This window comes from Brachyhypopomus gauderio, chromosome 12 (assembly GCF_052324685.1).
Source record: "Brachyhypopomus gauderio isolate BG-103 chromosome 12, BGAUD_0.2, whole genome shotgun sequence".
In the NCBI taxonomy this organism is placed as follows: Eukaryota; Metazoa; Chordata; class Actinopteri; order Gymnotiformes; family Hypopomidae; genus Brachyhypopomus; species Brachyhypopomus gauderio.
Window position 1 is genome coordinate 15809714 of NC_135222.1, and position 27659 is coordinate 15837372.

Below are 27659 nucleotides of genomic sequence, written 5' to 3' on the forward strand. Positions count from 1 at the left end.
TAATATTGACAGCACTAATGTATCTATAAAAAATTTATATAATATATATTATATATATTGTCTTTCACAATGTTTTGGACATGTCATGTGTAGGATGAGCCGTTGTGAGTAACATGCATATGTATAATTTTACGGTGACAGTCCCGGACCCTTCCCTGTGGGCGTGCCGCTACGTTGTCTGCGTGTCGTTATGTCCATGTATGTACTTCCGTGGGTGTGGGTTGTCCGTGAGCGTGTTCGTAGTCGCACCTGTGCCTTGTCTCGAGATCACGAGGGTTTGTGTTCATCACCTATTTAATGTGCGTTCGTGCAATGTCTTGTGCTTGTCTTTGTCTAAAGTTTCGTGCCAGTGTGAGTGTGTGTGTTTTATGCTCACTCTCCACACGGAACTTACACGTCAATTTGTGTTTAATAAACGTTCAGTGTTGCACCGTCCTCGCTCGTCGTGCCTCCTCCCTCGAGCGTGACATATAAACCCTTTTTATCCTTTTATGCTCTTATTTTTTGCAAGTCTGACTAACACCTAGCAAACTCGACAATAGCAAAACTTTCACCTAGCAAAACTATCACCTGGGGAGGATCACATCCATTCTACAGATGTTCAGTTTGCTTTGTGGTCAGGGCATCTGGAAGTCCTAATTTAGATTGTCTGAGGTTAATTGTTTTTTTAGGAGTTAGGATTGGCTCTAAGTTCCAGATATTTTTGTGAACCCTTCTAAGTACATAGCTAATTATTCCACCGCAGTTTTTCTCTGAACAGATGGTTGAACAAATTTGCAATGTCTTTGCTTTCACTGCTACATCACCAATTCATTTCTTAATCACAGCACCAGCTGCAGTGCTCAGCGCTGGCAGGGAGGTGGACAGATCTCCTTTGACTTCAATGTCTGCTAATACTGAAAGACTATACAGGAGGGTATCTGTGCAGCAGTCACCCAGGTCTTGGATAATAGCTGCCAAACTGAACCATGCTTCATGTTACTCCCCAAGTAGACGGGAACTACAATTCCCAGTGTCCCCTTCTGACATCATGCACAATGATCAAAGGTACAAGTCTACCGCGGGCTGCAATTAGGAAGATTATACCTTTCAGTCGCTCATATCATTAAGTGAAAAACTGTTGTTGCATCACTGTGCCAAAAATAAGTCATTGTCATTCACTTCACTTAAAGGGACAGTTTTCAAAAACAGGAAAATAATATTACCTTCTATTCTTACTGTACATTATTCCAATAATGTTTTCTTACTGTTTTCTCCTTTTCTTAATGTTACTGTGATTTCATTTTCCTTTTGATAACAAATACTGCTTTATTACTGCTATTCTATAGGCTTTAATATTAATTGTACATTTTCTTGTACCTGGGCCTTCAGGCTTATATAACATCTATATATACATACATATACACATACAAAGCACTTTGCACTGATGAAGGACCTCTGTCTGTAACATCCTGTTTCTCTTGAAATTGTACTTATATACTTCATATATATATATATATATATATATATATATATATATATATATATATATATATATATATATATATATAGATAGATAGATAGATAGATAGATAGATAGATAGATAGATAGATAGATAGATAGATAGATATACCCATAACAATCCTGTTACCTAGCAACAAGGACAACCCCAACAAAGGGTGTCCATGCTGTGAGCTGGGCCAGGACACAGCAGCAGGGATTTGCGTGTAATTCACCTAATTCGATTGCTCTCATGCCACTTTTTCCCCCCCTTTACCCATAATACACTGTACTCCAACAAGATCCAATTTTCCTGACTTGTTCTGAATTGTTACGAGAGAGTTGCCAGATCGGTATGTGTGCATTGCCCAAAGAGACAGAAAAGGAACCGTGTGAGTCAACACCGGTTACAATGCCAGGCCTCAGCAGGGGCAGAACAGACATAGGCAAATGATAAGCGAAAGATTCTGTGTACTTGTTTAATCTTTTCTTTTAGTGATTCAGATGCCTAACCTCACACATCTGCCTGAACTGTGGGTAGTGATTCTCAATTAGTACCAGTCAGCCACAGTCAACTAATAAACCACAGTCAACCACAGTCAACCAGTCAGCCGCACCGTCAGAGCAGGACATCGCCCCGACACTTTCCCAACATGCATTGTGCCTGAGAGTGTCCCTTATAGCCCTATTTCACTCAAATTCCAGCATTTATTAAAAGAGGAAGAGGAAGATAAGCATTCAAATAATTGTGAATAAGCAGTAGATTTTCTGTTTATTTTTCATTTCTTTTGCATTTTTTGCTTTCCTCCCTCGTTCACATTCCTCTACTCCATTCAGATAAATTTGCTATTTTTTTCTAAATTTTTTTCTCTTTCAAGAAAATCGCTTTGAAACACAACTGCTGCCTGTTTCCTTGCACTGGTCATCCTGTTGGCATCATCACATGAAAACACAGAACAGACCATTACAGCCATGACCCGGGGAGTGGCACCAGTGTGATTACTAAACACAGTCATTGCAGTAGCAGAAAAGTCCTTTTCAAAAATGTATTTACATATATTTAAGAGAAAGTTATAACTAAATCTCACTCGTGTTTGTACGCACCTCATTTGGGAGTGGATCAGTAGCTTTACCTTACTGTGCTCATATTCCTCAGCTCCTGAGAGACAAACCCACAAAGGCGTTTGACCACCTGACTGACACCACCAATGTGTTCTGTGAAGGAACCCCTTTATGCATATAAAAAAGGACAGTTTCTGCCTTTTATGCTACTTTTCGTCTCAACTAAAGTGGCCACTAAATGCTACCCCTCCAAAAACAGAGCTTGAAAAGGCAGTGACGTTTGTCAGAAACTGTAGAACAGACAGCGAAGGTGTCTAAGAAAGGTTTGGTCGAGAGTTGCTGTTACCTTGAGCGGGTGAATGTTTCTTATTCTAAAAAATAAAATTCACTGGATATGATCTGGCTTCTGTTCAGCATTCAGTGCTCTTCAGTACCACCAGGATAATGGACCGCCCGTACACAAGGTAATTTAGCATGTGCTGTAGAAACATGAATAAATAAATCAATTTATTTATTTTTATTACATTTATATAGCATTTATATAGTTGGGCCAAAATTGCCACTATCCACAGGGATTTTCCGGTAAAAAGAAAAGCTTTCATTTGTGTCAGAAATATTGGCTTTAGGCACATGAGGGTTGATTAACCCCATTCTGTACAATCTCTGATTGGCCGATGTGTATCTTCAGCTTCATTCATTCTCCATTCCTCTAACTTCACGTTTTTGTCTTTTTCTTGATCTCCATTTTCAGTCCTTGTCATTTTATTTCTTCGTCCTGTAGTAACTGGGAAATATCACACAGCTTAATGAGCTGACAGTTCTACTAACTTATATATGTTGTAACTTATAAATGTTATAAATACATTTGCTGGGTTGAAAATTTTCACTGGTGCTTTTTTGTTCAATTTCCATTAGACTGAATTAAATCTCTTAAATAATGCTAAGGGGTGGATTTCCCGAAACATTCCCCGAAACATTCGTAACTCTAAGTACTTCGTAACCTCGTACTTACGAATATTCTTAAATTTACGAGTGTTTCCCGAAACTCTTCGTAACTTACGTCGTTCTTATAGTCGTTCGTAAGTTAAGAATCTCCGGACCCATTCGTAACTCACTAAGTACTTCTTAACTCGAAGCTCTCGTGCAGTTCTACTTCAAAAATGATAGAGGCGCTAATTTCACTCGCGCATTACTACATTTGCGTTTATGTGTATAATTAGCCTAGTAGCCTATTTTCTTTTGAAGTATTTACATCGCATATACCACAATGTGTCAACAGAAATCAAATGTACTACTTTGAATTTTTTAGCATTAGTTTATATCTTCCCAATATTTAATTAAATCACTCTGTTCGTCATCGTGCAGTCAACAGCGTTTCAGACTCAAAATTAATGTATTCTTTGCAAAGAAATGGATACAAGTTGGCCTATTAAGCTTGTTTTAACTTAACCAATAAAATGGATTGATTAATCGGCAGCACATATAAGTAACTTGGATTAAGGCTAGCAATTGTGCTTGTGTGATGAACATGGCAGCTCTTCAGAGTACTGGCTTTGAATAGAAGACATAATTTAAGAAGACGACGTAATCCACAAAGCCATGTAGTTTGCCTGAATGCAGAATTTTGCCCTTAGCTCCACAACGCAGTTACTGACCGCCCTCCGATTTTATGCCACAGACTGTTCTGCAGACAGTCGTTGGTGATGCCCACAGACTAAGCAAAGCTGACATAAATGTGTGCATGCTGTTACTAAAGCATTGCTTCGCCATGCAGCAAAAAGATATATATTAGTTATTATAATATAATATATATATATATATATATATATATATATATATATATATATATATATATATATATATATATATTCTTTTTGCTGCATGGCGAAGCAATGTCCCTTCCCCTGGTGTCCCTTCAGTAGCTGTGGGGCCCAGTATCCCCAGTGCCTTCTCCTCATCAACAGTGAAGGCACTTGTGGACATTTGACCTCCACCAGTCTTAGCGCTCTCCTTTCTGAGTCCTGCCCCCTTATTTTTGACTTGACTACAGTTTTTTTTTGTTTTTTTCTGAATTTGATGAACTTCCTCGAGCTATTGACAGTAGGCTATACTTTTGTTTTTGGCTCAGTTCACTCGACAGAAAGTTTCATTTTCTCTGCTTGTTTGCCATGGTTTTGAATAACGTGTGAAAGGTTAATTGTGTGCCCTATTCATAGCCTTGATAAAAGCCTACGATCGGTCAGAATTGCAAAGGTAATAATATGTTCTACTCATTTTTTCCTTATACTTGAAATGTCAACACTTATTAGTTGTTAGTTTTTATGATTGTCATTTTGCCAATGATGCTTTTGCGGCGTAATTATGAAAAAATGTATGTAAATCGGTGGTTCGGTTTTCGACTAGCGGAGATTTTCCAGTGCAGCTGCGGAGGCGGAGTCAACTAAGAACTACTTAGAACTCGTTCGTAAATTTGGAGACTACGAAGGCTTTTGGAAAACACTCGTAAATTTGGTGTTCTTAAAGTTACGTCGTTCTTAAAGTTGTTCGTAACTTTCTAAGATCGTTCGTTATCGGGAAACCCACCCAAGAGGTCAATACTGACTTAACATGCAATAGTTCCACAATTTATGAGTTGCATGTGCTTACTATTTTAGGGAAATATGCTAAGTTCGGTTCTATGGCAATGCCGAAACGAAAGTGTACGTTTACGGAGGAGTTAAAGAAAAAAAAAATGTTCGAACCCCCCCACACCCCCCACTCGACCGTTTGACACACATACCATCCACGTAAATCATTCACCGATACACCGATGACCCCCACCCAGCACAAAAGGTGTTTCCTCCTTTTCAGAAACCCAAATCTGGTCACCCTATACAGAGCAGCCCAACATAGAACTAATGCAGAGTAGATAGATAGAGCAGTCCCACAGAGCAGTCCTACACAGAAGTAATACAGAGTAGCTACAGAGTAGCTAGTTAGAGCAGTCCCACAGAGCAGCCCTACACAGAAGTAATACAGAGTAGCTAGTTAGAACAGTACTACAGAGCAGCCCTATACAGCAGTAACATAGAGTAGCTAGTTAGAGCAGTCCTACAGAGCAGCCCAACACAGCAGTAACATGGAACATAATACAAAAGGAGCATTACAGGGTCCTCTAATGCTTTTCTAAGGAAGGGTGTTGTTGGCTGAAGGTGAACATGCCCTTTCCTGCTAAAGAGCAGACAGCACAGATGTCACCTCTTAATGCAGTTAGTTTGTCCTGCCGCAGAAACAGAACAAGGAGACGCAGGGGTCTGTTAAAAACCAGTCATAACAGGTAGATTTTAAGAGCCCATCAGGGGGACACGGTTTGTAGAGGCTCGCAAAAATTAATGGACGTGAACTCTCATTTTCATATCAGTCGCTACTGGAGGCAATGGTTGTCAAATCCCTCCTCATGAGACTCCACGAGGGATTGTTTCCGAGCACCAGTCAATGAGGCAGGACCGTTCGCCGACTGTTTTGAAGATCTTGCTGGCACACCAAGTCAATTCCGTTCAGACCTCTCTTTGGAAATCATGAGTAATCATGGCTAATTCCAAAGTTCACCATTATTTAGAATCACAACTCTCCCTAGATGCTGAGGAGAAGTCTGCACAACCATGTGTGCAGTGTATCGTAACAGATTTACTCCAAAAGGATGTGACCCGACATTATGGACTTATGGATTACAGACAGGACTACTGGTCCTCATTTGCATAGTGCATATAACACTGCTACATCACATAGCTGCAGTAAACAGCCATGCTAAGCATACATTCATGGGATTTGAAGTTCCTGGTAGTAGATCACTGGATAATGATACGTCATTTTACCTGTAGATCATCAGTTTACCTGTAGATCATCAGTTTACCTCCTCTGATTGTGTTTCCCTTTGTCATATTATTGTACTGCTTCCCATGTGAACTCACAGGCTACACACATGTCACAAATCCACCCCCTCACTCCTCAGGATGATAATGGTATTGTCATGTTTATGTGCTGTCTGTGATGACACGTTAACATGGCCTCCCATGGGGGGGGTTTCAGCATTGGGGCTCAAAGATAACAGTTTCCCTCATTTTCCCCAGTAATGAGCAGTAATTGCACTAACGCCAACGTTCCAGCGCCCACGCTGAACTCGCCGCCATGGTTACAGCTGTCTCCCGCCACTCTTGGTACAGGAATTGTGACAGTTTTGGCGCTAGCAAGCACTCAGCCTGTGCCGTGGAAGTCAGAGGAGTCAAGTGACCTCTTTCAGTAGGGTCTAAATTACAGCCCTGCCCACTCTGCTGAAGATGAGGACAAGGGCCCCTTCACTTAAAGGGCCTGCGAGCCTTCTGGGGCAGGTGGGGGGGTTAAAATTGCGACGCACAGTGCACTGTGGAAGGCACAAAATGGGAAAATTGCAGGCTTGACATTTTCACTTCAAAATAGGAGTCTATGAAGAGTTCCAAGAGCAGTGAGAAGAGAAACAGGATTAACCATTTCAGGTCTATGAGCTCAATACAACACAACATGTGGAAGCTGCTAAAGCCATTTTACATCATACTGTGACGTGAGGTGAGAGCCAGACGCTGAGACCAGAGCAGCGTGCAATGGCGCTTCATCGCCAATGGCAAGTCTAAAACACAAGACTTGCCATTGCCTAAAATGAGGCCATTGATGTTACATTATAGGAGCAGGACTTACAAAAATGCTATATAAATGTAATACTCACCACACCACGGAAGCAAACAACAACTGACAAATAACAAGGATGATACGCACTTAAATACACATATGACAACAAGCAACAAGTGTAGCACATAATCAAAAAACAAAGGACATGAGATATATATATAACACTGACACACAAGGCACACACGGAATTAAACATACATAGACGTAGACGAACAAATGCAGATACTAAGACATGCCTTAAGGGAGGAGTCAGGGGAGGAATCAGGGGCTGCACCATGAAACAGAACTCTTGGGTCTCTCATTCAGAGCCCAGTAGGATGATGCAAATCAGAAAGAGTCAATGTCACGATTCTGACATGATTCCATGATGATATCGAGTTTTGCTTTTTATATTTTTGACCATGGACAAAGCTTTCAGTCATACTTGCTGAACCCCATTTTATTGCTCTAGGTCAGGGGTGCTCATTACGTCGATCGCGATCGACCGGTCGATCGCGAAAGAAGTGTCGGTCGATCGCGAAGGAACGTGCATAGATCTCGTCACATAAAATAGTAGTAGATGAATCGCACATCTGCAGTGACGGTTGTATTTGGATTGACATTCACGGTAGCCAATCTGCAATCCACTCAACAAATTACGTTCGCCACCACCCCCCCCCCCCCCCCCCCCCCCCCCCGCTCAACATATTACGTTCGCCACCCCCCCCCCCCCCCCCCCCCCCACCCCCCGCTCAACAAATTACGTTCGCCCGCCACCCCGGTAGATCTTTCTGACTCGGTCATCTTATAAGTAGCTCGCAAGCCGAAAACTTGTGGGCACCCCTGCTCTAGGTAATACTAGGTAATGTTTGTTTATTGTTTATAACAATACAATTTAGCATAAAGGTGAAACAAAATTGTACAATTATCACAGCTTAAAGTCAGGAAACTGAAGTTCTATTTACAGAAGGGTGGGGACTGATCTGTGAGTTATCTAGATTTGAATGTAAAACATGTATGCGTTTATATGCAGGAGCCAATGAACTGGACAATCCTCTCTCATATGGGTGTTCTTGATTTATGACCAGCCCCATTCTTGACTAATTCTTAATTACACAACAGCGATTGAATTTCATGCCCTACACACACACACACACACACACACACACACACACACACACACACACACACATATATATATATATATATATATATATATATATATATATATATATATATATATATATATATATATATATATATATATATATATATATAGGACTAGGAATAGGACAACCAGAGAAGTGTAAATGTCCTCTGAACACGTCCTGAACTTTCTTCCAGGGAGTTTGGATAATTCTCACATATGTGACCCTCGCTGTAAGAAATTAATGCAGGCATTGATTGTACCCCATTATATTCCATATTTCAACAGTGCCAGGAGATTCATCATCAGGAGTCTGAGAGATTTAGACTCAAAACTCTCGCAAGAGCCATTCTGGGGTGCCAAAGTCTAGTGGGTACTGAGATCTGATCTGAATCAAAAGCAGAGTGGCCACTGTGAAGGGGCAGAAACAAGCAAAAGAGTTTCGGTAAAATGCCTCCGACCACCAACCACAAAGACTTACAAATTATATATATACATAAATCACAGCATGTTGTAAACAAACTTGACTAGTTTCCAACCTACTTTATAGCTGTGTGTGTGTATATGTGTGTGAGTTATGATACTATACAATGAGAATGTAAGGCTTTGGGCTTTTAGAGTTGTCACAGCTTGAAAAAGACGAGATGAAGACAGGCTGGCTCAGTATATCTCTCCCTCTTTCTCTCTCTCTCTCTCTCTCTCTCTCTCTCTCTATCTTGCTCATTCTCTCTCTCTCTCTCTCCCACTCTCCATCTCTTTCTCTGTGTCTCTCTCCCTCTTTTTCTCCCTCGCTCATTTTCTTCCTCTCTCTCCCTCTCCCACTCTCCCTCTCTTTCATTTTCTCCCTCTGCCTTGCTTTCCGTCTCTTTTCCTTTCTTTACAGCTGCAGGCCTTGTGCTCCACCGTGATAAGCATTCACTCCACCTATCCCTCTCTTTTAATGTCAGAGAAAGACTGCTGTTATTCACCTGTGTGTGCGTGTGTGTGTGTGTGTGTGTGTCTGTATATTTGTGTGTATGTGTGCATGTGTCTGTGTGTGTGTCTCTGTGTGTATGTGTGTGTGTGTGTGTTTGAATTATCACTTCACTTTTCCACAGCTCCACCTTTCAAGCGAGTCTACAAACATGCGGCCGTTGCTGAGGACGTCAGCTGATAGTCCGTGGGAAAGGGCTCCAAAGTGACCGCACAGTTGAAGCATTGTTGAATGTCGAGTGGGCTCCGCTGGTTGTGTGAGCACTTTTCCTCCTGAACACAGCAGAATCTGTGCCACCCAACGGAGACCCACCTACCAGACATGCATGCTGCACATTCCTACTGCTCACTTTCCCTTGCGCGAGTTGAAGTTGAATATCTTCTGCCCAGTGCACCACACATGAATATTCCTCTTCAAAGGAAAATACCACTTTGCATTTCTCTCAATGTGTAATGCAAATTTACATTCATGCATGGTTCATTATTCCCATCTGGTTCTGATGAGATATGTGGGAAATGTGTAGGAAAAATCTCATAAGGAAACTAGGAAAAACAAAAACAAAGGAGAAGAAATTTCAAATCACGCTTTCTTCATGTATGGGAGTGTGGTTTATGTGCGTGACCCTGCTGGGAGAGGCCCGCACCCTTTTGGGGAAGTTGTGGATAAGGCGCTTGCGTGTTGCCCGCGAGCGCTGGCGGACCCTGTGTGTTGAGAACAGAAGAGGAGGGAGGAGGAAGAAGAAGAGCAGAAAGGCTGCGAGGGCGGAGCTACAGTCTCTGAAGTGTGTTATGCCTCTGCCTCTGGTGCTCTGTTACTCAAACAGGGAGGAAACAGAGAGAGAGGGAGATGAAGAGAGAGAAAAAGGGAGATGAAGAGAGAAGGCAAAGAGAGGGGTGGAGAGCTGTTGTTTCTTTTCCACAACTTTGAGTGCTTTGAAATGAAATCCCTAAACACCTCTCAGTTTGTGATGGAGGTATGATTTCTGCTAAGGTTCACTGTATCGGGGAAACACAGAGCAAGTTTTTGACTTCTGTGGGTTGACCAGGCACATCTTCTGCAGTGCAAGCAAGCATAACTTTTTGCATGATTGCAGTTTTGGCTATAAGGCATAACACTGTAAATTAACGAGAGAGAGAGAGAGATAGAGAGAGAGAGATAGAGAGAAAGAATAAAGGAAATACCATTTGTACACACGGTAAACAACATTTTCAAAGAAGTACTCACAGCGCCCATGGCTGACATACCACTGAATTTTCTAACATGCCTAAAAGAAGGAAACACAGCGATGCATGCCTAAACATCACAGATACAGCTTTGAATGCCAGAATCATCTGGAAACGTAACCCGGTCTGTTCAAGTCTGTCAGTCCTTCGTCTGTTTGCAATGATTGTGCATTGTGATGTTTGGTTTTCATTGGGATAGAACAGCTTAGAACAGTTTAGGATTGTGAAAATTATGCATGTGAGGGGTACAAAGACTTAAATAGAGATTAACTTACTGATTCTTGGTAAAATATGTGAGGTGGGACTCAAGGCTTTAGCTTAATTAATTGTGTACCAGTATTTCAAGGAACAGATTAAAAAAACTCTAGAAGGGTGACTACAAACAGCCTTCCAATGTATATCAAATACGTGCTTAATCTTTAAAGGTCAATGTTCTAATAGCTTATGCTAAACAGGTGCCCATTATGTCTCTGAACAAAGTAGACCATACTTCAACAACCTTTATTGCTGGCATTTTATCAGGTTTTGGGTGAACCACCCTACTGGCTCAAGAGCACAAGAGTGAAAGGCAAGACTTTACAAAACAGCAGGCATGGCCAGGGAGTGCCAAGGAGTGCCTGTGAATGTCTGGGAGTGTCTAGGGTGTGCCAGTGTCACATATGGGAGTGTCTGGGATCATCTAGGAGCATCTGGGATCATCTGGGAGAATATGTGAGAATCTGGAAATGTCTGGAAATGTCTGGGAGTGTTTGGGAGTGTCTGGGAGCTTCTGGGAGTGTCTGGGAGAGTCTGTGAGCAACAAACAGTGTCTGTGAGTGTCTGGCAGAGCTGTCACTCATACTCTGTCTGTCCTGGTTGCTCAGGCTGTGCTATCTTCCCACCTGTGCTGAAAATGAGGAAAATCTGGATGCAGGCAAAGTGACAGATTAAATCTAGCTAAGACAAGCTCATTCTGGAGAATCAGACACTTTAGGAGTAGTAATTAAGAAATATTTAGCCAGGATTAGATTTTTAATAACATCCTTTGGGCAGCACATAATTTGCTTCCTCCACTCAAAAATGCTGAAAAGTAAAACTAACCTCAAACTGTATTAAACGCTGAGCCTTAAAAGTTTATTTTTTGGATGAATGAAACCAAGCAGAAGTTACTTAGCATTACAGTGCAATAGGAATGCACTAAACACTCCTCAATAACGTCCATTCACTGCTGACCACATTAGCATTTTTGGACAAAGCTTTCTCTTAAAGCAATGGAGCAGGGGTGACTCAACTCCAGTCACACAGAGTCCAGCATAGCAAACTTCAATGCTCGCAAATGCCTGACTCAACTTGGCAAAGGAGCAAGTTGTCATTCTTCACCAAACTTCTATTCAGTTGTCTCAGACTGCTTCAACTTCTTTCCTGGGGTTCACTGATTGAAATTATGTAAAGAATGACTAAGCAATGCAAATAAATTGGAGAAAGTTTTGATTAAGTTCTGATTAAAGATGTCCAATCAGGCTAATAACAGTCTGAAGCGCACAATCAATGCAGATTAGCAGTGTGTCACAGGCCTTATTAGACATCTCAGGAAGTTTGCCAAATGGCAGCTTCTACTTGAGTGAAACTTTGTGTCTATTTCGGATAATTTCTTGCAAAAGTGAGGTTATCATCAAAAGTGAGGTTATCACCAAAAGTGAAGTTATCACCTAATAAAATGGCCAGTATGGAATTTCCTTAATATATGCAGCATTAAAACATATAGTTAAATAGATGGATTGAATGTTATTGAAATTAGAGAACATTTCAGATTCAAGAGGAACACTGCAAACGCATGTACAGCTGTCTGAAAGCGAGGATACAGTAAAAATATGCTATAATGCATGAAATATGAAATAATTATGACATATATGATATATCATAATTATTTCACATTTCATGCAAAATGGATGCTTGAGTTACTTGAGACCCATGAAAGTGTCAATGATGAAAAGGATTCCTTAGCAGTATTGTTCCCTATAGTGCACAGTTCTTGAATCAGAGACGTCAGACGTGCTTGTGCAGTAGGGACCGCACTATCCCCAACTCTCTGACAGCACGTCTGCGCTCTGAGCCACACATGAGCATCTGCCCCACAGACCTCTCAAACTGCAGCAGACACAGCCACAAGACCAACCATGCACATGGGCGAGAAAGAAAGAGGCAGACACAGACAGAAGGCAAGAGAGACAGAGAGGCAGACAGACAAAGAAACGGAGAGAGAGCTTCATACCTACCGATACCCCTTATCAATCCCCCAGATGCCTAATTGTTGTGCTAATGACTCCACAGCTAATGGAAATGTTTATGGACCCCATTTTGAAATGGGAGTTCAGTAATTAGCTGTGACTCAGTTCATTACACATGGCAAGAGCCAAAACGGAAGTTTGCACTGGACGTGCCGATTGAGGGTTACTGAGCACTCACGATAAACTGAGACTGCAGCTCTCAATTTCAAATGTGAAGATCCTATTTACAGAGCCTATGCCAAGAAGAACACTTCCATTTATGGGTAAGCCAACAATGGCCAATAAGCTTTTTACTGTTATTTTTGCTTCATTTCCAAACCAGTTTTCTCCTGGCTCTGGACATATCCAACTCAAGTCTGCACTTGCACTCCACTTGGTGAGTGGGAGGGTGGGGCATAACACCCCTAGCGACTGTCCATAAATTTCGACCATGTAATGTTATTGGCCAGCAGAATGCACTCGCATGAGGGAGCTAATTGGCCTATTTTGCCATGATGGGATAGCGACGCTTTGTTACAGAGACGAGCCAAACCTTGTCTTTGTCATCTCCACCCACGGGAGTCACGAGACTCCCAGCCTTTACTGAGAAGATGTGGACCCAGCACACCAACCCTGTGCTTAGCTGGGAGAACAACTTTAAAGTAGAGGTGGCAGTGCAATTGTATAACTTGGTCCCATGCCCAGGCATACGCTGAATGTTCTGACTGTAATGAACAAAGGTCTCTATTAAACAAAATAAAATAAATTAAACACTGATGAAGCAAAAAAAATTGGTCTCATAACTGACTGCCAATGAACTTCATAATCACAAAGAAAAGACAATTACCAACATTTATAGGCCCGTCACCTCTCACTGTAGGGTATTCTAAACTAAAGTTGTTTGTAGGTTGGAGCTTTGTGGCTGACGCGTGTTTCAGGATCCAAAATAAAAACGATATATTCAACCAAAGTCACAATTGTATTTTTTATTGATGCAAAAAAGTAATAAAAATGAATACAAACAAAACTTTGCCTTTTAAGCTTCCACAATGTTCCACAGCGTGAATACGTCCACGGTACGGTCCACTGTACGGTCAGAAAATCGTGAGGCTCCAACCTTCCTTCTCCTGTGTCCCTCTAACCACAATGTCCACTGCCCTGGCCCACTCATTAAAGGTTAACTACGTCACTTCCTAAATGACTTTAAATCCACATTTAACCTTTTGCGTATATTTTGACCAAAAAATTATGAAATATATCAAGAATAAATTTAAATTAGTATCAAATATCTTATCAATATTATATTGATATATTCATATGAAATATGAATATTAAATACACATAATATGGGACAAACTCTGAACTAGGCATAAAATAGGCATCTGGCACCTACACTCACAACTGCCACTTCACTGTGGAAGTGTCACGTTGAGGACCCCGGCCCCTCCCTTTTGGGCGTGTGTTTACGTCGTCTACGTCTCCTAGTCTGCGTCTGTGGATCTCCGTGGGTGCGGTTATGTCTTGTGATCATCCGTCTCACCTGTGGCTCGTCTCGTAATCACATGGGACTTATGTGGTTTGTCTATTTAATGTGCGTTCGCGCAGTGTCCTGTGCTCGTCGTTGTCTGAGTCTACACGTTCTACGTGTGTTTGTTGGATATTTTACGTGCGCATACTGCGCTATTTGTTATTCACATTAAAGTGACGTCTGCCGTAATCAGAGGATTCGTGTCTCGTCCTTGGCTGCGCCCGTAAATCACAGGAAGTCAAAAGAAGAGTCTGTAATGTAGTTCTCTATTTCTATTGCTGTGCCTATTTTGACTTTTGACATGATTTGACATGACCAAAAAAAAAAAACAAAGAAATATTTCAGTTACTCAGTTGGAGCCGATGTTTCCCAAGTCAACAACAATATGCACATTATCTGAATGTCAATGTGAATGTACAAATTTTTTTTTTTTTTTGCATTTTCCATTTCTTATGCACCATTTTACTGCATGTCCATCTTCTGCTGGTATAATCATTGCATCCATTTGCGGTTTTCTGATGTAAGCAATATGTCCATCAGTGAAGCAACATGACACTGGAGAAAGGTTAGGTGGTTAGGGTTGAGAGAACATGGAGATCTCAGTCGGTTAGGCTTGACAGAACCTAAAGAACTCAGCCAGTTAGACTTGAGAGAACGTGGAGAACTCAGCTGGTTAGGTTTTACAGAACCTGGAATTATGACTGGCAGCTCTTATGAAGTTGACGCAGTTGTTTAGACTGAGGTTTTGGAGTTAGGGATTGGGTTAAGGATTAGGGCTGGTTTAGCTCACACTGAGGAAGTGGATGTTGTGGTAAATTAGGTATAGGAATTGGGATTAAGTGTTAGAATTAAGGGTCAGAGTTTGTCAGAACGTGGTTGTGTAAGATATGGGCTTTAGAATTATAAGATTTAAGAGAAGAATGTTTTGAGATAGTGGTTAGTGAGGTTTAAGTCTGATGATGTAGGGTTTATGTCAGGGATTTGTTGGTGAAGTTTAAGTATGTAGGGTTCATGTCAGGGATTGGTTGGTGAGGTTCAGAGGTGGGTAGGAACGCATTACACTTACTTCGTTACATTTACTCAAGTAGCTTTTTGGACAAAAATGTACTTGTAAGAGTAGTTTTAATATGAACGACTTCTACTTTTACTTGAGTAAATATGTGGTGAGAAAAACGCGACTTTTACTCCGTTACAATCAGATTTGCGCCGCGCGCTACCGTTACTTTCGTTTTGTGGACACAATTTAATGGACACAAATTAAGTGTTATATCGCGATCGCCAGTGGTTGGCGCCAGAGCGAACTAGTAACTCATTGAATCATAGATGTGGATCAGAGGTAAATAAACTAGATTTTTTTCGGCGTGAGAAATCGGATGTGTGGCGTGCAAGCGTGTGAAGACGGTCAAATGCGTGTGAGAGTTTGCAACCTTGGCGTTGCCAATTGTGTCTGCAATCGTCTGGACATTTCAGCCTACAAGAACTCGACATCAAATATGAGGAAACACGATGCGATAAGTTTGCTGTATGTATAATTTTGTGTAATGCTATATCATAACGTTTGTATGATGTAATTATTAAATGTAACGCAGTGCAATACTAAAAACCAGTTCTCACACTGATTGTACACACTAGCAATATATGATGATTAAGTCTGCTACAAATTGTTTCAGTTGGTGTCAAGTTGTAGCTACACGTATTGGCTGACAATCTCATCAGTTAGTGCCTTTGTGGAACACATTAAAGTTACACAAGTCTAATAATTAGGAACAAACAAAAATACATATTATTTATAATAAATAATGTATATATATATATATATATATATATATATATATATATATACATATATATATATATAATATTTATTTATAATAAATAATTTTTGTTATCATTAAAAGTCATCGTTTCCCGTAATTCAATTTCCCATGATGTAATTTACTGACACGAGACAGTACTCATGCATTTACTCACTACTTGAGTAGCTTTTAATCAAAGTACTTTTTTACTTTTTGTAACGATCTGCGCGGGGCAGAACAGGGAGGCGGACACAAGCGCTGAGGAGAGCGAGATTTATTACAGGAAATTCCATAGGCAGAGTCGATGTAACGGGCATGGGTCATAACGGGTTGGCAATCCTGACATGAAATGTACAAAGGCATGAACACGGACAAAGAAAACAACAAGGAAGACTGACTACGGAAGGGCAGGCAAAATACACGGGTGACGGGTAACACAAGGCGCAACACGGCAGTACTCACGATGAACGAGATCTGACAACTCACAGGCATAAACAAAAAGACCGACAACTAGACCTGGGAGACACAGGGACTAATATACACAGGACTAAACTAGGGACAGGTGATGACAATGACACAGGGGCGTGGTAACACAAGGAATCCATAGAACCAACGAGCAGGGCGGGACAAACAGGCAGGGAACACGGACATGAGGGAACCCAGAGTGACAGCTACGAGAGGGGGCGTTGCCCTACGTGACACTTTTACTCAAGTAAATTTTTGGGATGCATACTTTTACTTTTACTTGAGTAACATTTGGTTCAAGTAACTGTACTTTTACTTGAGTAAAATTGTTGAATACTCTACCCACCTCTGGTGAGGTTTAAATATGTAGGGTTCATGTCAGGGATTGGTTGCTAAGGTTTAGGTGTGGAGGTTCCTGTCAGGGATTGGTTGGTGAGGTTTAGATATGTAAGGTTCTTGTCAGGGATTGGCTTGACTCACCTTCAGGAAGTTGAGGTTGCGGTTGTGCTCAATGCTGGTGATCTCCAGATTGCCCATTACCACCTCACAGTTCTCGTAGAATTTACGCAGAGTGTGGTAGTGCTGGTCCAGATCTGACAGAGTGCTGAGCTTGTTATCAGTACCGGGGCACACTGCAAAACAGACAGAAATATGGGTGAATGTTGCACACAGCAACTGGCAGCTCATCAAACATTGAGCTCATTATGCATATTGAATATTATAATATGTATAATTAACTTCATGTATCTTTTTTCTCCGAGATTCACCTGGGGAGTAACACTGCAGTCGGAGCCTACAATACCAGTATCACTGCTCCGACACGGAATGAAAGCCTGGCGTTCATCAACAGACATTTACAGTGACAATATCAACACCCAGAACTTTCATATTTTACCTTATACTTAGTCTGATTGTGTGAGTTGTATGTGACTTATGTATTTGTCTGTATTTTGTGTAATTTGTGTGTTAACGGGTCGCCCAATGGAGTATGGGTTCCCTTTTGAGTTTCTTCCTATTCCCCACCATCATAGGGAGTTCTTCCTCACCACTGTCGCCTTTTGGCTTGCTCATTAGGGATTTGGACCCATAGTATTGTTAACCTTGTAAATCCTGTAAAGCTGCTTCGTGACAACATGTGTTGTGAAAAGCTGTTGTTTGGTGAGTCTGCTCTGTTTGTTCCTGCCATTCTGGTTCCCTGCCTATTCTGTTTATCATGCCTGTTTACCTATCCCACTCGGACTGCCTACCCGATATGACCCATGCCTGCCCTTACAACCACGTCTTTGGAATTCCATATAATAAATCTCGCTCTCCTCAGCGTTTGTGTCCGTCTCCTCGCTCCGCAGCGCGAGCTGCGTTACAGTTGCTCATTTAAAAGAGATTTAAATATGTTGTAGTTGACAGATTATGCTTGAAAAAATGAATAGAATAACAATAAATAAATAAAACTGAAAAACACCAATATATTTAAAGTTTGCAGATACAGGCCATTATTTGTCCAAGCTAAGATACACATATGGGTGAATCTCATTCCATCTAGTGTTGAATCACCTGGAAACTCAGTGCAAGAATGAAGACCACGTTTGTGCTTTCCATCAGTGACAGAAAAAAAAATGTATGTGATTTGATGGGACACCTTTGAAGACCAAACTGTGCCCATTCACTGCTGTTATTCATGGCCCCCCAGCAACTGCAGGTTCAGCTTTGTATTCACAAACACATGTACATGAGAATTTGTGACGGTCACTAAGTGAAGCGTAGTGAATGTTTCAAGAACGTTATATTTGGGTTACAATTGAAACTAATACATGTTGTGCATGAACACGGGAGTAACAAATAAATAACATTAAGACTGTCATACAGTTGCTTTAAAAGAAACTTTTTATAAAGCTATCTTACAGCTTGGGCAGTCATGGCATGGTGGTTAGGGAACTGGTCTTGTGACCAGAGGGTCGTGGGTTCGATTCCCAGACCTGAGGCAATGACTGAGGTACCCCTAAGCAAGGCCCTTAACCCTCAATTGCTCACTTGTATAAAAAATGAGATAAAAATGTAAGTAGTTCTGGATAAGGGTGTCTGTCAAATAATGTAAATAAAATGTATAGGTTGGGATTGTGGAGGAGTGTGGTTTAAGTTTAATAAAAGAGGAAAAACGTGGTGTATTCAGTTTAGGATTTCGGGAGAGTGATTGCTGAAATGTGGTATGCAGATAGCTTTACTAATTCTAAAACTGTGTGTTCAGAATATTCTGTTCTATCAACCGAATGAATTTTGGAAATGTCAAATAAAGGGTGCTGGTACAGGAACAGGTTTTAATGGTCATGTGTGCATGATGACACGTGGTTGCAAGTTTCAAAGCTCGGCGCTTTCCTTGACATGGCCTGCAGGCGTGTGTTTGCACACTGCCTCTTCCTTTAAGGGGAAGGAGCTCTTGTTTGTGGCCTTGTGCCAGTCTCCTGCCTGAGGCGATGAGATGGGTGCTCAGGGCAATCGTCCGAGCACGAGGCTCTGGGCCCGTCAGCCTCGTCGTGCTGCCTTCAGCCCCAACATGGGCGACAGACTTGACGTGTAATTAAACGCACCTCCTTCCAACCATCAAACACCTTCCTTGGGCCGGCCAAAAACCATCTGCTCTGTCTGCAGGCCCCAAACACCCAAACGGCCTCACATATGGTACAGTGTGCAAGTGTGAAACCAACTGTATCATTCTGCCAGGCTCCTCAGAAACAATAGTGTGTGTGTGTGTGTGTGTGTGTGTGTGTGTGTGTGTGTGTGTGTGTGTGTGTGTGTGTGTGTGTATGTGTGTGTGTGTGTGTGTGTGTGTGTGTGTGTGTGAGAGAGAGCAACAGGGACACTAGGGTTCTCATATCTGCTGTAGTGTAGACTGTATAGTCTGTGTGTCTGAACTCTGTTCACAGCATGCGGGTTTACTTGAAAAATGAAAAAAAAGCCAAACTTATTTCCTTTGAACAAGCTCTATCCTCACACCCGACTCCTCGCATGCACTCCAGTGCTCGTGCGCGAGACTTGTGCGAGCGTGTGCAGACTCCTCTGGCCGCCTCCCTCATCTTTCACTGTTTGCACAGAGGACAGCAGCCAGCCTGTGCTCCAGACTGCCTGCCTCTCTGCGGCTCTCATCTCTGGCCAGAAGAGGGTCATGCAGCCCTGGAGGCGAAACAGTGATATACAGCCCACGCTGTGGTTAGTGCCCATGTGTATGTGATTGTAGGGGTGTGTGTGAGTGAGTTCAATAAATATGAGTACATAATGATGGTAAATGTCAGGTGATGAGAGAGAGATGGGCTTGCATTGCTATGAATGCTAACGGCTGATATATTAAATGAATCTTTCACCGTTTTGTTCATGTTTGAGCAAGTGTGTAGATTGAGAGAAATGGGTTTTGTGTATATAAACAAACCCGTTTATATTGTGTGTGCGGGTGCATGTGTGTGTGTATGTGTGTGTTTGGCCACTGGTAGCGCTCGAGGTGCATTCAGGCATGTAATAAGCAGCTAGCAAGTCCTTACGACGCTCCCCTCAGCTCCTTGAGCTTCTGGACTGAAGTCCTCCTGTATTGCTCTACCTTATACTGCTCATTACCAGAGCGAACTGGGTCTTCGGAGAGAGCACAGCCATGTGACAGTGTAGACTCTACAGGAGATCCACCAGACCAAACTGGAACCGGTCAGAGGCACACTTGTTTACAATGACCTCACAGTTGTAATTAAGTGTGACAGTATATAGCAAAGTATGCCCTCATTCAAACAATATTCTTATTGGAAAACACTTAAAGTAATACTTGAGGAAATGTTTTTTCCCACTTTTACAAAGGCACTCATCCTAAATTGTGGGAGATATTCCATTACAGAACGCCGTTTAACCTAAATTATAGTCTGCAGAAAGTCGCTCAATGAGAGCTATTCAATGACAGTTAAAAGAGCACTGAAAAATGAGTTCAAACTGAAATGCAATAAGATTGCGCTTTCCCAATGTTTCCCAATGACCAGAAACAAAAACCATTGCCTTTTCTTTTCTCCATTAAGTGTCACAGTGTGTTTACAATTGAATGAATCTTCTTCCAAGTACCACATTCAATTCACCCCCCCACCCCCCACCACACACATAAATAAGATTGTCTATTGTGGGGGGGGGGGGGGGGAGTTGTCACGTCAGCTCAAGGATTTCTTGAAAGTGTAGGTGAGGTTAACAGATAAAGCACCTTGTCACAAGCACAAAATCTTATTTTGCAAGAGCATGACAGTAGGCCAGACTTTCTAGCAGTCCTGTTACTATCTACTACATCAAACAGTATAGTGACTGGAGATTACCATAGGATCCAGGATCAGTCCTGTTTTTCAAGCTAGAGAGCATAATCTAGAGGCCACATTGTGTTGTCCCACTGGGAAGTGTTGTATGACTTGTGTGGGTTTCAAATCCACGATAGCATGTTTTTGTCTTCCAAAGTTTTCTTCTCTTTTGGACTGTTCTCAGCTTTTTCACAGCTTTTTGTTCCTCTCTTCACATAAAACCAAATGCTGAGTAAAAGGTAAATCATAACTAGAAGCTCCTCCATTGTTCTAACTGTTTGTGATTACTGTTTACATGACCACATGGGCATGGTGTAGGAGACTACATGGGCGTCTTGTAGGAGACCACGTGGGCGTGGTGGTGTAGGAGACCACATGGGCATGGTGTAGGAGACTACATGGTCGTCTTGTAGGAGACCACATGGGTGTTGTGTAGGAGACCACGTGAGAATGGTGTAGGATACCATATGGGCATCATAAAGGAGACCACGTGGGTATGGTGTAGGAGACCACATAGGCGTAGTGCAGGAGACCATGTGGGCATGGTGTAGGAGACCACCGGGGTGTTTCGTGGAGTAGACCATGTGGGTGTTGTGTAGGAGACAATGTGGAATCACAGCCAATACTCTGCTGACCTTCTCAGTTAAATTACATGACTGGAAATGGGGACAGATATCCAAACAGGGTGTGGAGACTTCTGGGTTCGTAACAGAACTGGTATCGCACTCCACGACAGAAAAATGCCAATAGATAACCCAAGGCCAAATGAGCCTTCAAAGCTGGATGGAATGTCCACACTACGAGTTGCCGAGTTTCCAATGAAGAATTGGAGTGATTTTCTTTGGACCCTGTGCTTTCCATGACTCCATATCCCAACCGGGTCAAATGAGGTGCTGGAACCTGCTCCTCCATCACTGAGACTCTATACTGAGCAGTGGGAGGTCAGGACATCCCGGTTTAGAGACGAGAATTGAGGGATCTCATCCTGAGCTTTGCTCGCACAGGCCCTGACCAGATCAATAGAGTGACGAATCGCCGCATTAGTGCTGATCTGGCTGCTGATTCCCACGCATCATCTCTGCCTCCACAGCTCGGGGTCCCAATCCTGCTGATGGAGCATCATGTCTCAGCTTTACTTCCTCACCGATAACGACACCCTAATCGTACATTTGGGCCGCCTCGTTTGCCGATGTGGGCCCCTGCTCTCCCAGCTGCTCCCAACGTCGGCAGCAAATCCCACAATCCCTCAAAGTTGTAAGCGTTAAGAGATTTTACCTGAGGATGGAAATGCTTCATCAGGTATGAGCTGAGTTTCCTCATTAGTGTTTGACCAAATTTGCATTTGTGCTGGCATGACATTGTCATGTATAAGCTCATGAATCGGGCAGTTTGAACACAGAAGCTCAGTTCACCTGTACCAGGGCACCACAATGTGAGCAAAATATTCTATTGCAATTACACTATACTGCACATTATGGCTGTGAGCTGTCAGGAACTATATGCATTGGTGAACTCTTAATGTTAGATGGTTATGGTCTAGTCTTAATATGAGCAGAGTTTCTTTTATTAATCTAAATGGTTGATCTTATTAAAAATATCTGAAGTGGTCAAGGAAAAAAAAACTATTTATTGGTGGACTCATTTACACATCCTCTCCAATTTCAGTAATGCAAAGGTCAATACTGTAATACTAATTAACCAATGATATATTGTGCTGTCCTAATTAACACCTTCATCTTTACATCTCATTTACATCTCATTTACATCTTTACACACTAAGACAAATTAGAGCGAGGAACCAGTGGCTGTGGGACTAAGCAGGCGTGGCTCAGGCAATCCCTGGGTGTGTGCAACCATGTGAACGCTCTCTCTCGGCATATCAGGCCCATGGATCAATAACAATTTGCTTAAATGGCACGAGGAGAGGTGTAAATAGCAGCAACAGTGACATTTAGAGCATGGCGCGCATGCTGCGCCTGGGCCAATATAATCAGAGGAATGGGTATCTGATCCATATTCCTATTAAGACCCACACAGCGGATCTGATTTAGGGCCCAAGGCTCTGCCCCAGGCGAGGGCGGGTTTTACGCCAGACCTCCTGAGAGACGCATGGTCGTGGCAGGCAGGAATACGGGGGAAGATGGCACCCGGCTTCCCATTGATGGGGAAGGCCAATGCTCCAGGGTGATGCGCCCTGGCTCCGGTCCCGGATAGGGGCGGAGCTTCAGGGGCCCCACCACAGCAGGAGAGTGAGGAGGAGCGGAAAGAAAAGGAGGGTAGTGATGCATGGCAGAGGTACACCTCTGACAGATGACATTTATTTGACTGTAGTGGTGATGGAGATGGATGGGTGGTAATGGGGGGGATAATGAAGGCTGTATGAAGCCATGGCTCTCACGCTAAAGAGAGAACTCCGATCATCCAAATGGACCAACTCCGGGAAGGTTATTAAAAAACATGACAGATTCGTTGATGTGGCCTGCACTACACAAGCTGTTGTTAGCATCCATGCTGCTGTTTTACAACACATGACCTTCACTGTCTTTTCATGGCCGCTGAGCTGCCTGTACAATTAATAACAAGAATTCAATAACGGAGGTGAGTCTCCGTGCCAGGTGGGAGCATAGGATCCAGCGTGGGCAGACCCTCCTTGCCCACAGGTTCCTCTGTCATGCCCCAAACAGCCCGCATGCTTGGCCTGGCTGTTGGCCTTTGTACACCTCACTGTGCCAAACACTCCGGACAGAATGATTAATTCTGAAGTTTTTCAAAAAAGAGTTAAATGACAAACATGCAAACAAACCCAAACAAAATGTAAGAATTTTGCAAAGCTTTAATGATGCACAACACTGGCGTGTATGAAAGTCAAGCCCTCTGTAGCAGGCTGTGACCTGCAGCAGCAGATCGATAAAAGCTGGATTAAGCAGCCTCATCTCGAATAGCCGCTGCTTCTGTCCGAGGGTGGTGAAGGAAAACAGAAAACACACACACACAAACACATGCACACACTCAAACACACCTGCGTGCACACACATACACTCACGCACACACCTCCTACTTTCTTTGCTGAGAGCAGCGCTTAGCAGGGAGCGTGAGAAGGATTTCAGGGCATGAATGCACCGTGACCACCTGACTAATACATGGAGCAGTGTTCTGTCTAAATCCCCCATCTCTACATGTCATAGGTACCAAGGTCAACACCTTAAACATCTGCAAAGTATACAGTAAACAACTGCAGAGACAAACAGATCGATTTCAACAGACGTCCTCAAAAGATCGCTAAAAGTAATAATAATAGCATCATTACAAAGGTGTTACCTTTATCCCCAGTTAGAATGCAATCAGTAGATCTGTGCTGATCTTTGCAAGGTTAACATCTCTGTTAAGGTTAAGGCTAAGTCGTCATTAGCATCAATCGTTTTGTTGTGGAAATATATACGTCTATGTAATGATTGTTTTAATATGCAGTGACAGCCTGCATAATCTCCCCATTTCCTGTGGGTGTGGTTCTGTAGATGAAGGTGGAGCAGTCAGGAAATGGAGGATGTGGTAGGAACAGGCAAAATAGATAAAAGAGAGCAGGGCCCAATGAGACCTAGGGGCCCAATGAGATCACAGGGCTGACATTTACGAACGAAGGGTCAAGCTGGTGAAACCCATCTATGACTTTTGTTGTTGCTGGCTTGATTGATTATTTTTTATTATTTATTAAAGTATTATTATTCTACTATGTAAACAACAAACATGGTGTCGTTATTATTATTAATATTATTATTATTGATAAATATTAATTAAAACACTTTTCTGTACATGTGTTCAGATTCATCAGAGCAATTTATCCCAGTGATTTAGATTATTTTAGCTATAAAACCTGGCAGGGATTTTTCATTCTGGATATCTGCAATGGATTAAAAACAAAAAAAAAACTCTTGGCCATGTGAAATGCGAGATGGCAAGAATCTGGACATTTCAAAACCAACATGTGGAATGGAAAGTGACACCCAGACCACAGGTGATGGGCGTAGCATGGGGAGTGACCGTGATCAGGTCAGCGCAGTCATTGGTGGGGGCAGTGAAACAGTGCCAGGTGGTATCACTGTGTTATCGAGGACATGAGACTCTGAGTACAGTGTGTGTGTGTGTGTGTGTGTGTGTGTGTGTGTGTGTGTGTGTGTGTGTGTGTGTGTGTGTGTGTGTGTGTGTGTGTGTGTGTGTGTGTGTGTGTGCATGTGTGTCTTCCAGTAGAAGTTTCAATAGGAATAGAGAGGAGTCACAAAGGGAGAAAGGAAGAGGAAGAGGGTGACATTGGTGGAACAATGGTGGTCAGAATGGCAGCTTGGAGGCATTGCAGTGTACTGGGAAACCCTGACAGGCATTCTGTTCTAAGGTGGGGAAAAAGGTGAAAATACACACGGCAGGTCCAAAACTCCCTAAATGTTCGATTAATAATTGTTTTCTGTTGTTAGCATGATGCCACATATTGAGATGGTGTTTGCCTTTAAAATAACCTCACCACCCTCCAAGACTCCTCCCTCCCAGTCACCACCCTCCCAGACTTTTTCCTCCCAGACTCCTTCCTCCCAGACACCACCCTCCCAGACTCTTTCCTCTCAGACACCACACTCCCATGACCCTCCCTCTCAGACTCCACCCTCCCAGACTCCTCCCTCCAAGAACTCACCCTTGCAAATTCCACCCTCCCAGACTCCTCCCTCCAAGACTTCACCCTTGCAAACTCCACCCTCCCAGACTCCACCCTCCTAGACTCCACCCTCCCAGACTCCACCCTCCCAGACTCCTCCCTCCAAGAACTCACCCTTGCAAATTCCACCCTCCCAGACTCCTCCCTCCAAGACTTCACCCTCTCAGACTCCACCCTCCACCCAGAATGTGCACAGCAGAATCTGTCTCCTAAGTGTCAGCCGGCTGGATTAGCATTCAGCAGCCCTCCCCAGTGGTTGGGCAGAGTGGGCGGGGCCTGCCAGGACACCCCCGGACCCAGCTGCTGGGACGCAGCTTGAAATGGATCAGACCCCATTTATCAGGTTGCCGCGCGGTCTCTAATAACCCCGCTCTTGGGGCAGAACTGCTCCTGCACTAGATTTAGTTAAACACCAACTCTGAAGCACACGGGCAATTATAATGAACGTGGAACTATCCTTTACATTCCCCAATGTATTATTATAATTCTCCTCACTCAACTTCATGAGGCTAACACACCCCAACAAAACCCAGGACTTTGTCATTAATATTCTGCAGCAACGAACAGCCTCAGCTCCATTACAAACTCAGTCCCCTTCCTTATATGCATATTTCCTTTCAACTCTCCATCCCACTGCTAGTGTCCCCGCAACTCGGGCAAGCTGCACTGCCCAGGATACAGTACTGCATTTATACAGCATAGAGATGAATAGCCCAGCACAGGAACCTTGTTTCTAATACAAAGTTTCAGCACAGTGGCTGCCGAGCACCTGTTGCCATGGAAAGTCACTGCGGTGGTGCTTGTTGATGTTTGCCAAATTGCAAAAAATGAAGGCTGCAGAGGCGATGAAGAGAGATGGATGGATTCAACTTCTTCATCTGACTTGAACTGTCTGAATTCCAGGAAAGGAATTGATACTCCCATTACCATGTCTCCTCATTCTGAACACTCTTCCTGCTGTCTGTGTTCCTGACCTGCTGCCTGTGTTTCTGACACACTGTCTGAGTACTTGACTGGCTGTCTGTGTTCCTGACATACTGCCTGTGTTGCTGACCTGCTGCCTGTGTTCCTGACATACTGTCTGTGTTCCTGACCTGCTGTCTGTGTGCTCCCAATATGGGACGTTTCACTTGGATGAACTAGTCTGTAAAGGTGGTCAGGCGTGTAACATGAGGAGCGTGCTCTCCATCGTATCAGGATAACTACTCTGCCAAGTAACCTGTACTGCAAGTCTATTCTCACCAAAGCACAGACACAGAAATAACAGTAAAAATGTTCATGGTCACCGTGCCGACCCTGACCGAAGGACCTTGGTGGGGACTGTGCTGCTCATTTGGGGTAGTGGGGGGGTTATACTCATGTACCCTCACGGCTTTACCAGTCTCCTCCGCAAGGTTGGCTCGTCGCCAGGTCGTGAAATATAATGACACTAACCTCCTCAACATGGAGCATTTCCAAGTACAAAGGTTCCTCATTTGACCCACAAACCCATCTGACCAATTAAACTAATTAAGAAACGATTAAACGTGTAGGTGAAATTCCCAACAGTTTCTCGTGTGAGACGTATGTAAGCTCCTAAACTCACACGACTGCCGAGGGAAACAACTTTGCTTCTCTTGTCACCATAAAAGCAAACAGTGGGTGGAGGAACCGGGCTCTGAAAGCCCAGTCACCCCCTCCTCGTCCAGCATCCGCCACGCTATCACAAGAGGCAGGAGAGAAAACAACCGCCCTTCAATTACGGTGGAGTCAGCGCAAAAGAATAATTGCGTTGGGCGTAGCGTGCTCCCAGAGAGGTCGCACGAGCTTAAGACTCGCCGTTGTCCCTTGCCCCCGCAGCGGATTAGGCTTGACACTGTGTGTGTGTGTGTGTGTGTGTGTGTGTGTGTGTGAGTGTAGGCAGGGGGGCAGGGAACGGGTGGTGGCCGGGCCAGTGGAGTGGCAGGCACTATAGGTGGGGGATGACTCAAGTCCTGCACACTTTAGTATGAGAGCCCGTGGGTTGCCAGGGGGCCACGGGGAAGGTGGGGGTGCCTGGTTTGGCTCGTGA

General features: G+C 43.1%; 1 protein-coding gene across 2 annotated transcripts in view; it reads right to left on the reverse strand.

Moving 5' to 3' along the window:
• The window catches only part of LOC143527906 (receptor tyrosine-protein kinase erbB-4-like), a 224328-nt gene that overhangs the window by 100738 nt on the left and 95931 nt on the right, over positions 1–27659 (reverse strand). For both annotated transcript variants that reach the window (XM_077023281.1, XM_077023280.1), the window contains exon 2: positions 17081–17232. In XM_077023281.1, coding sequence (XP_076879396.1) covers positions 17081–17232 — 152 coding nt within the window. The remainder of the gene's footprint in view (positions 1–17080; positions 17233–27659) is intronic.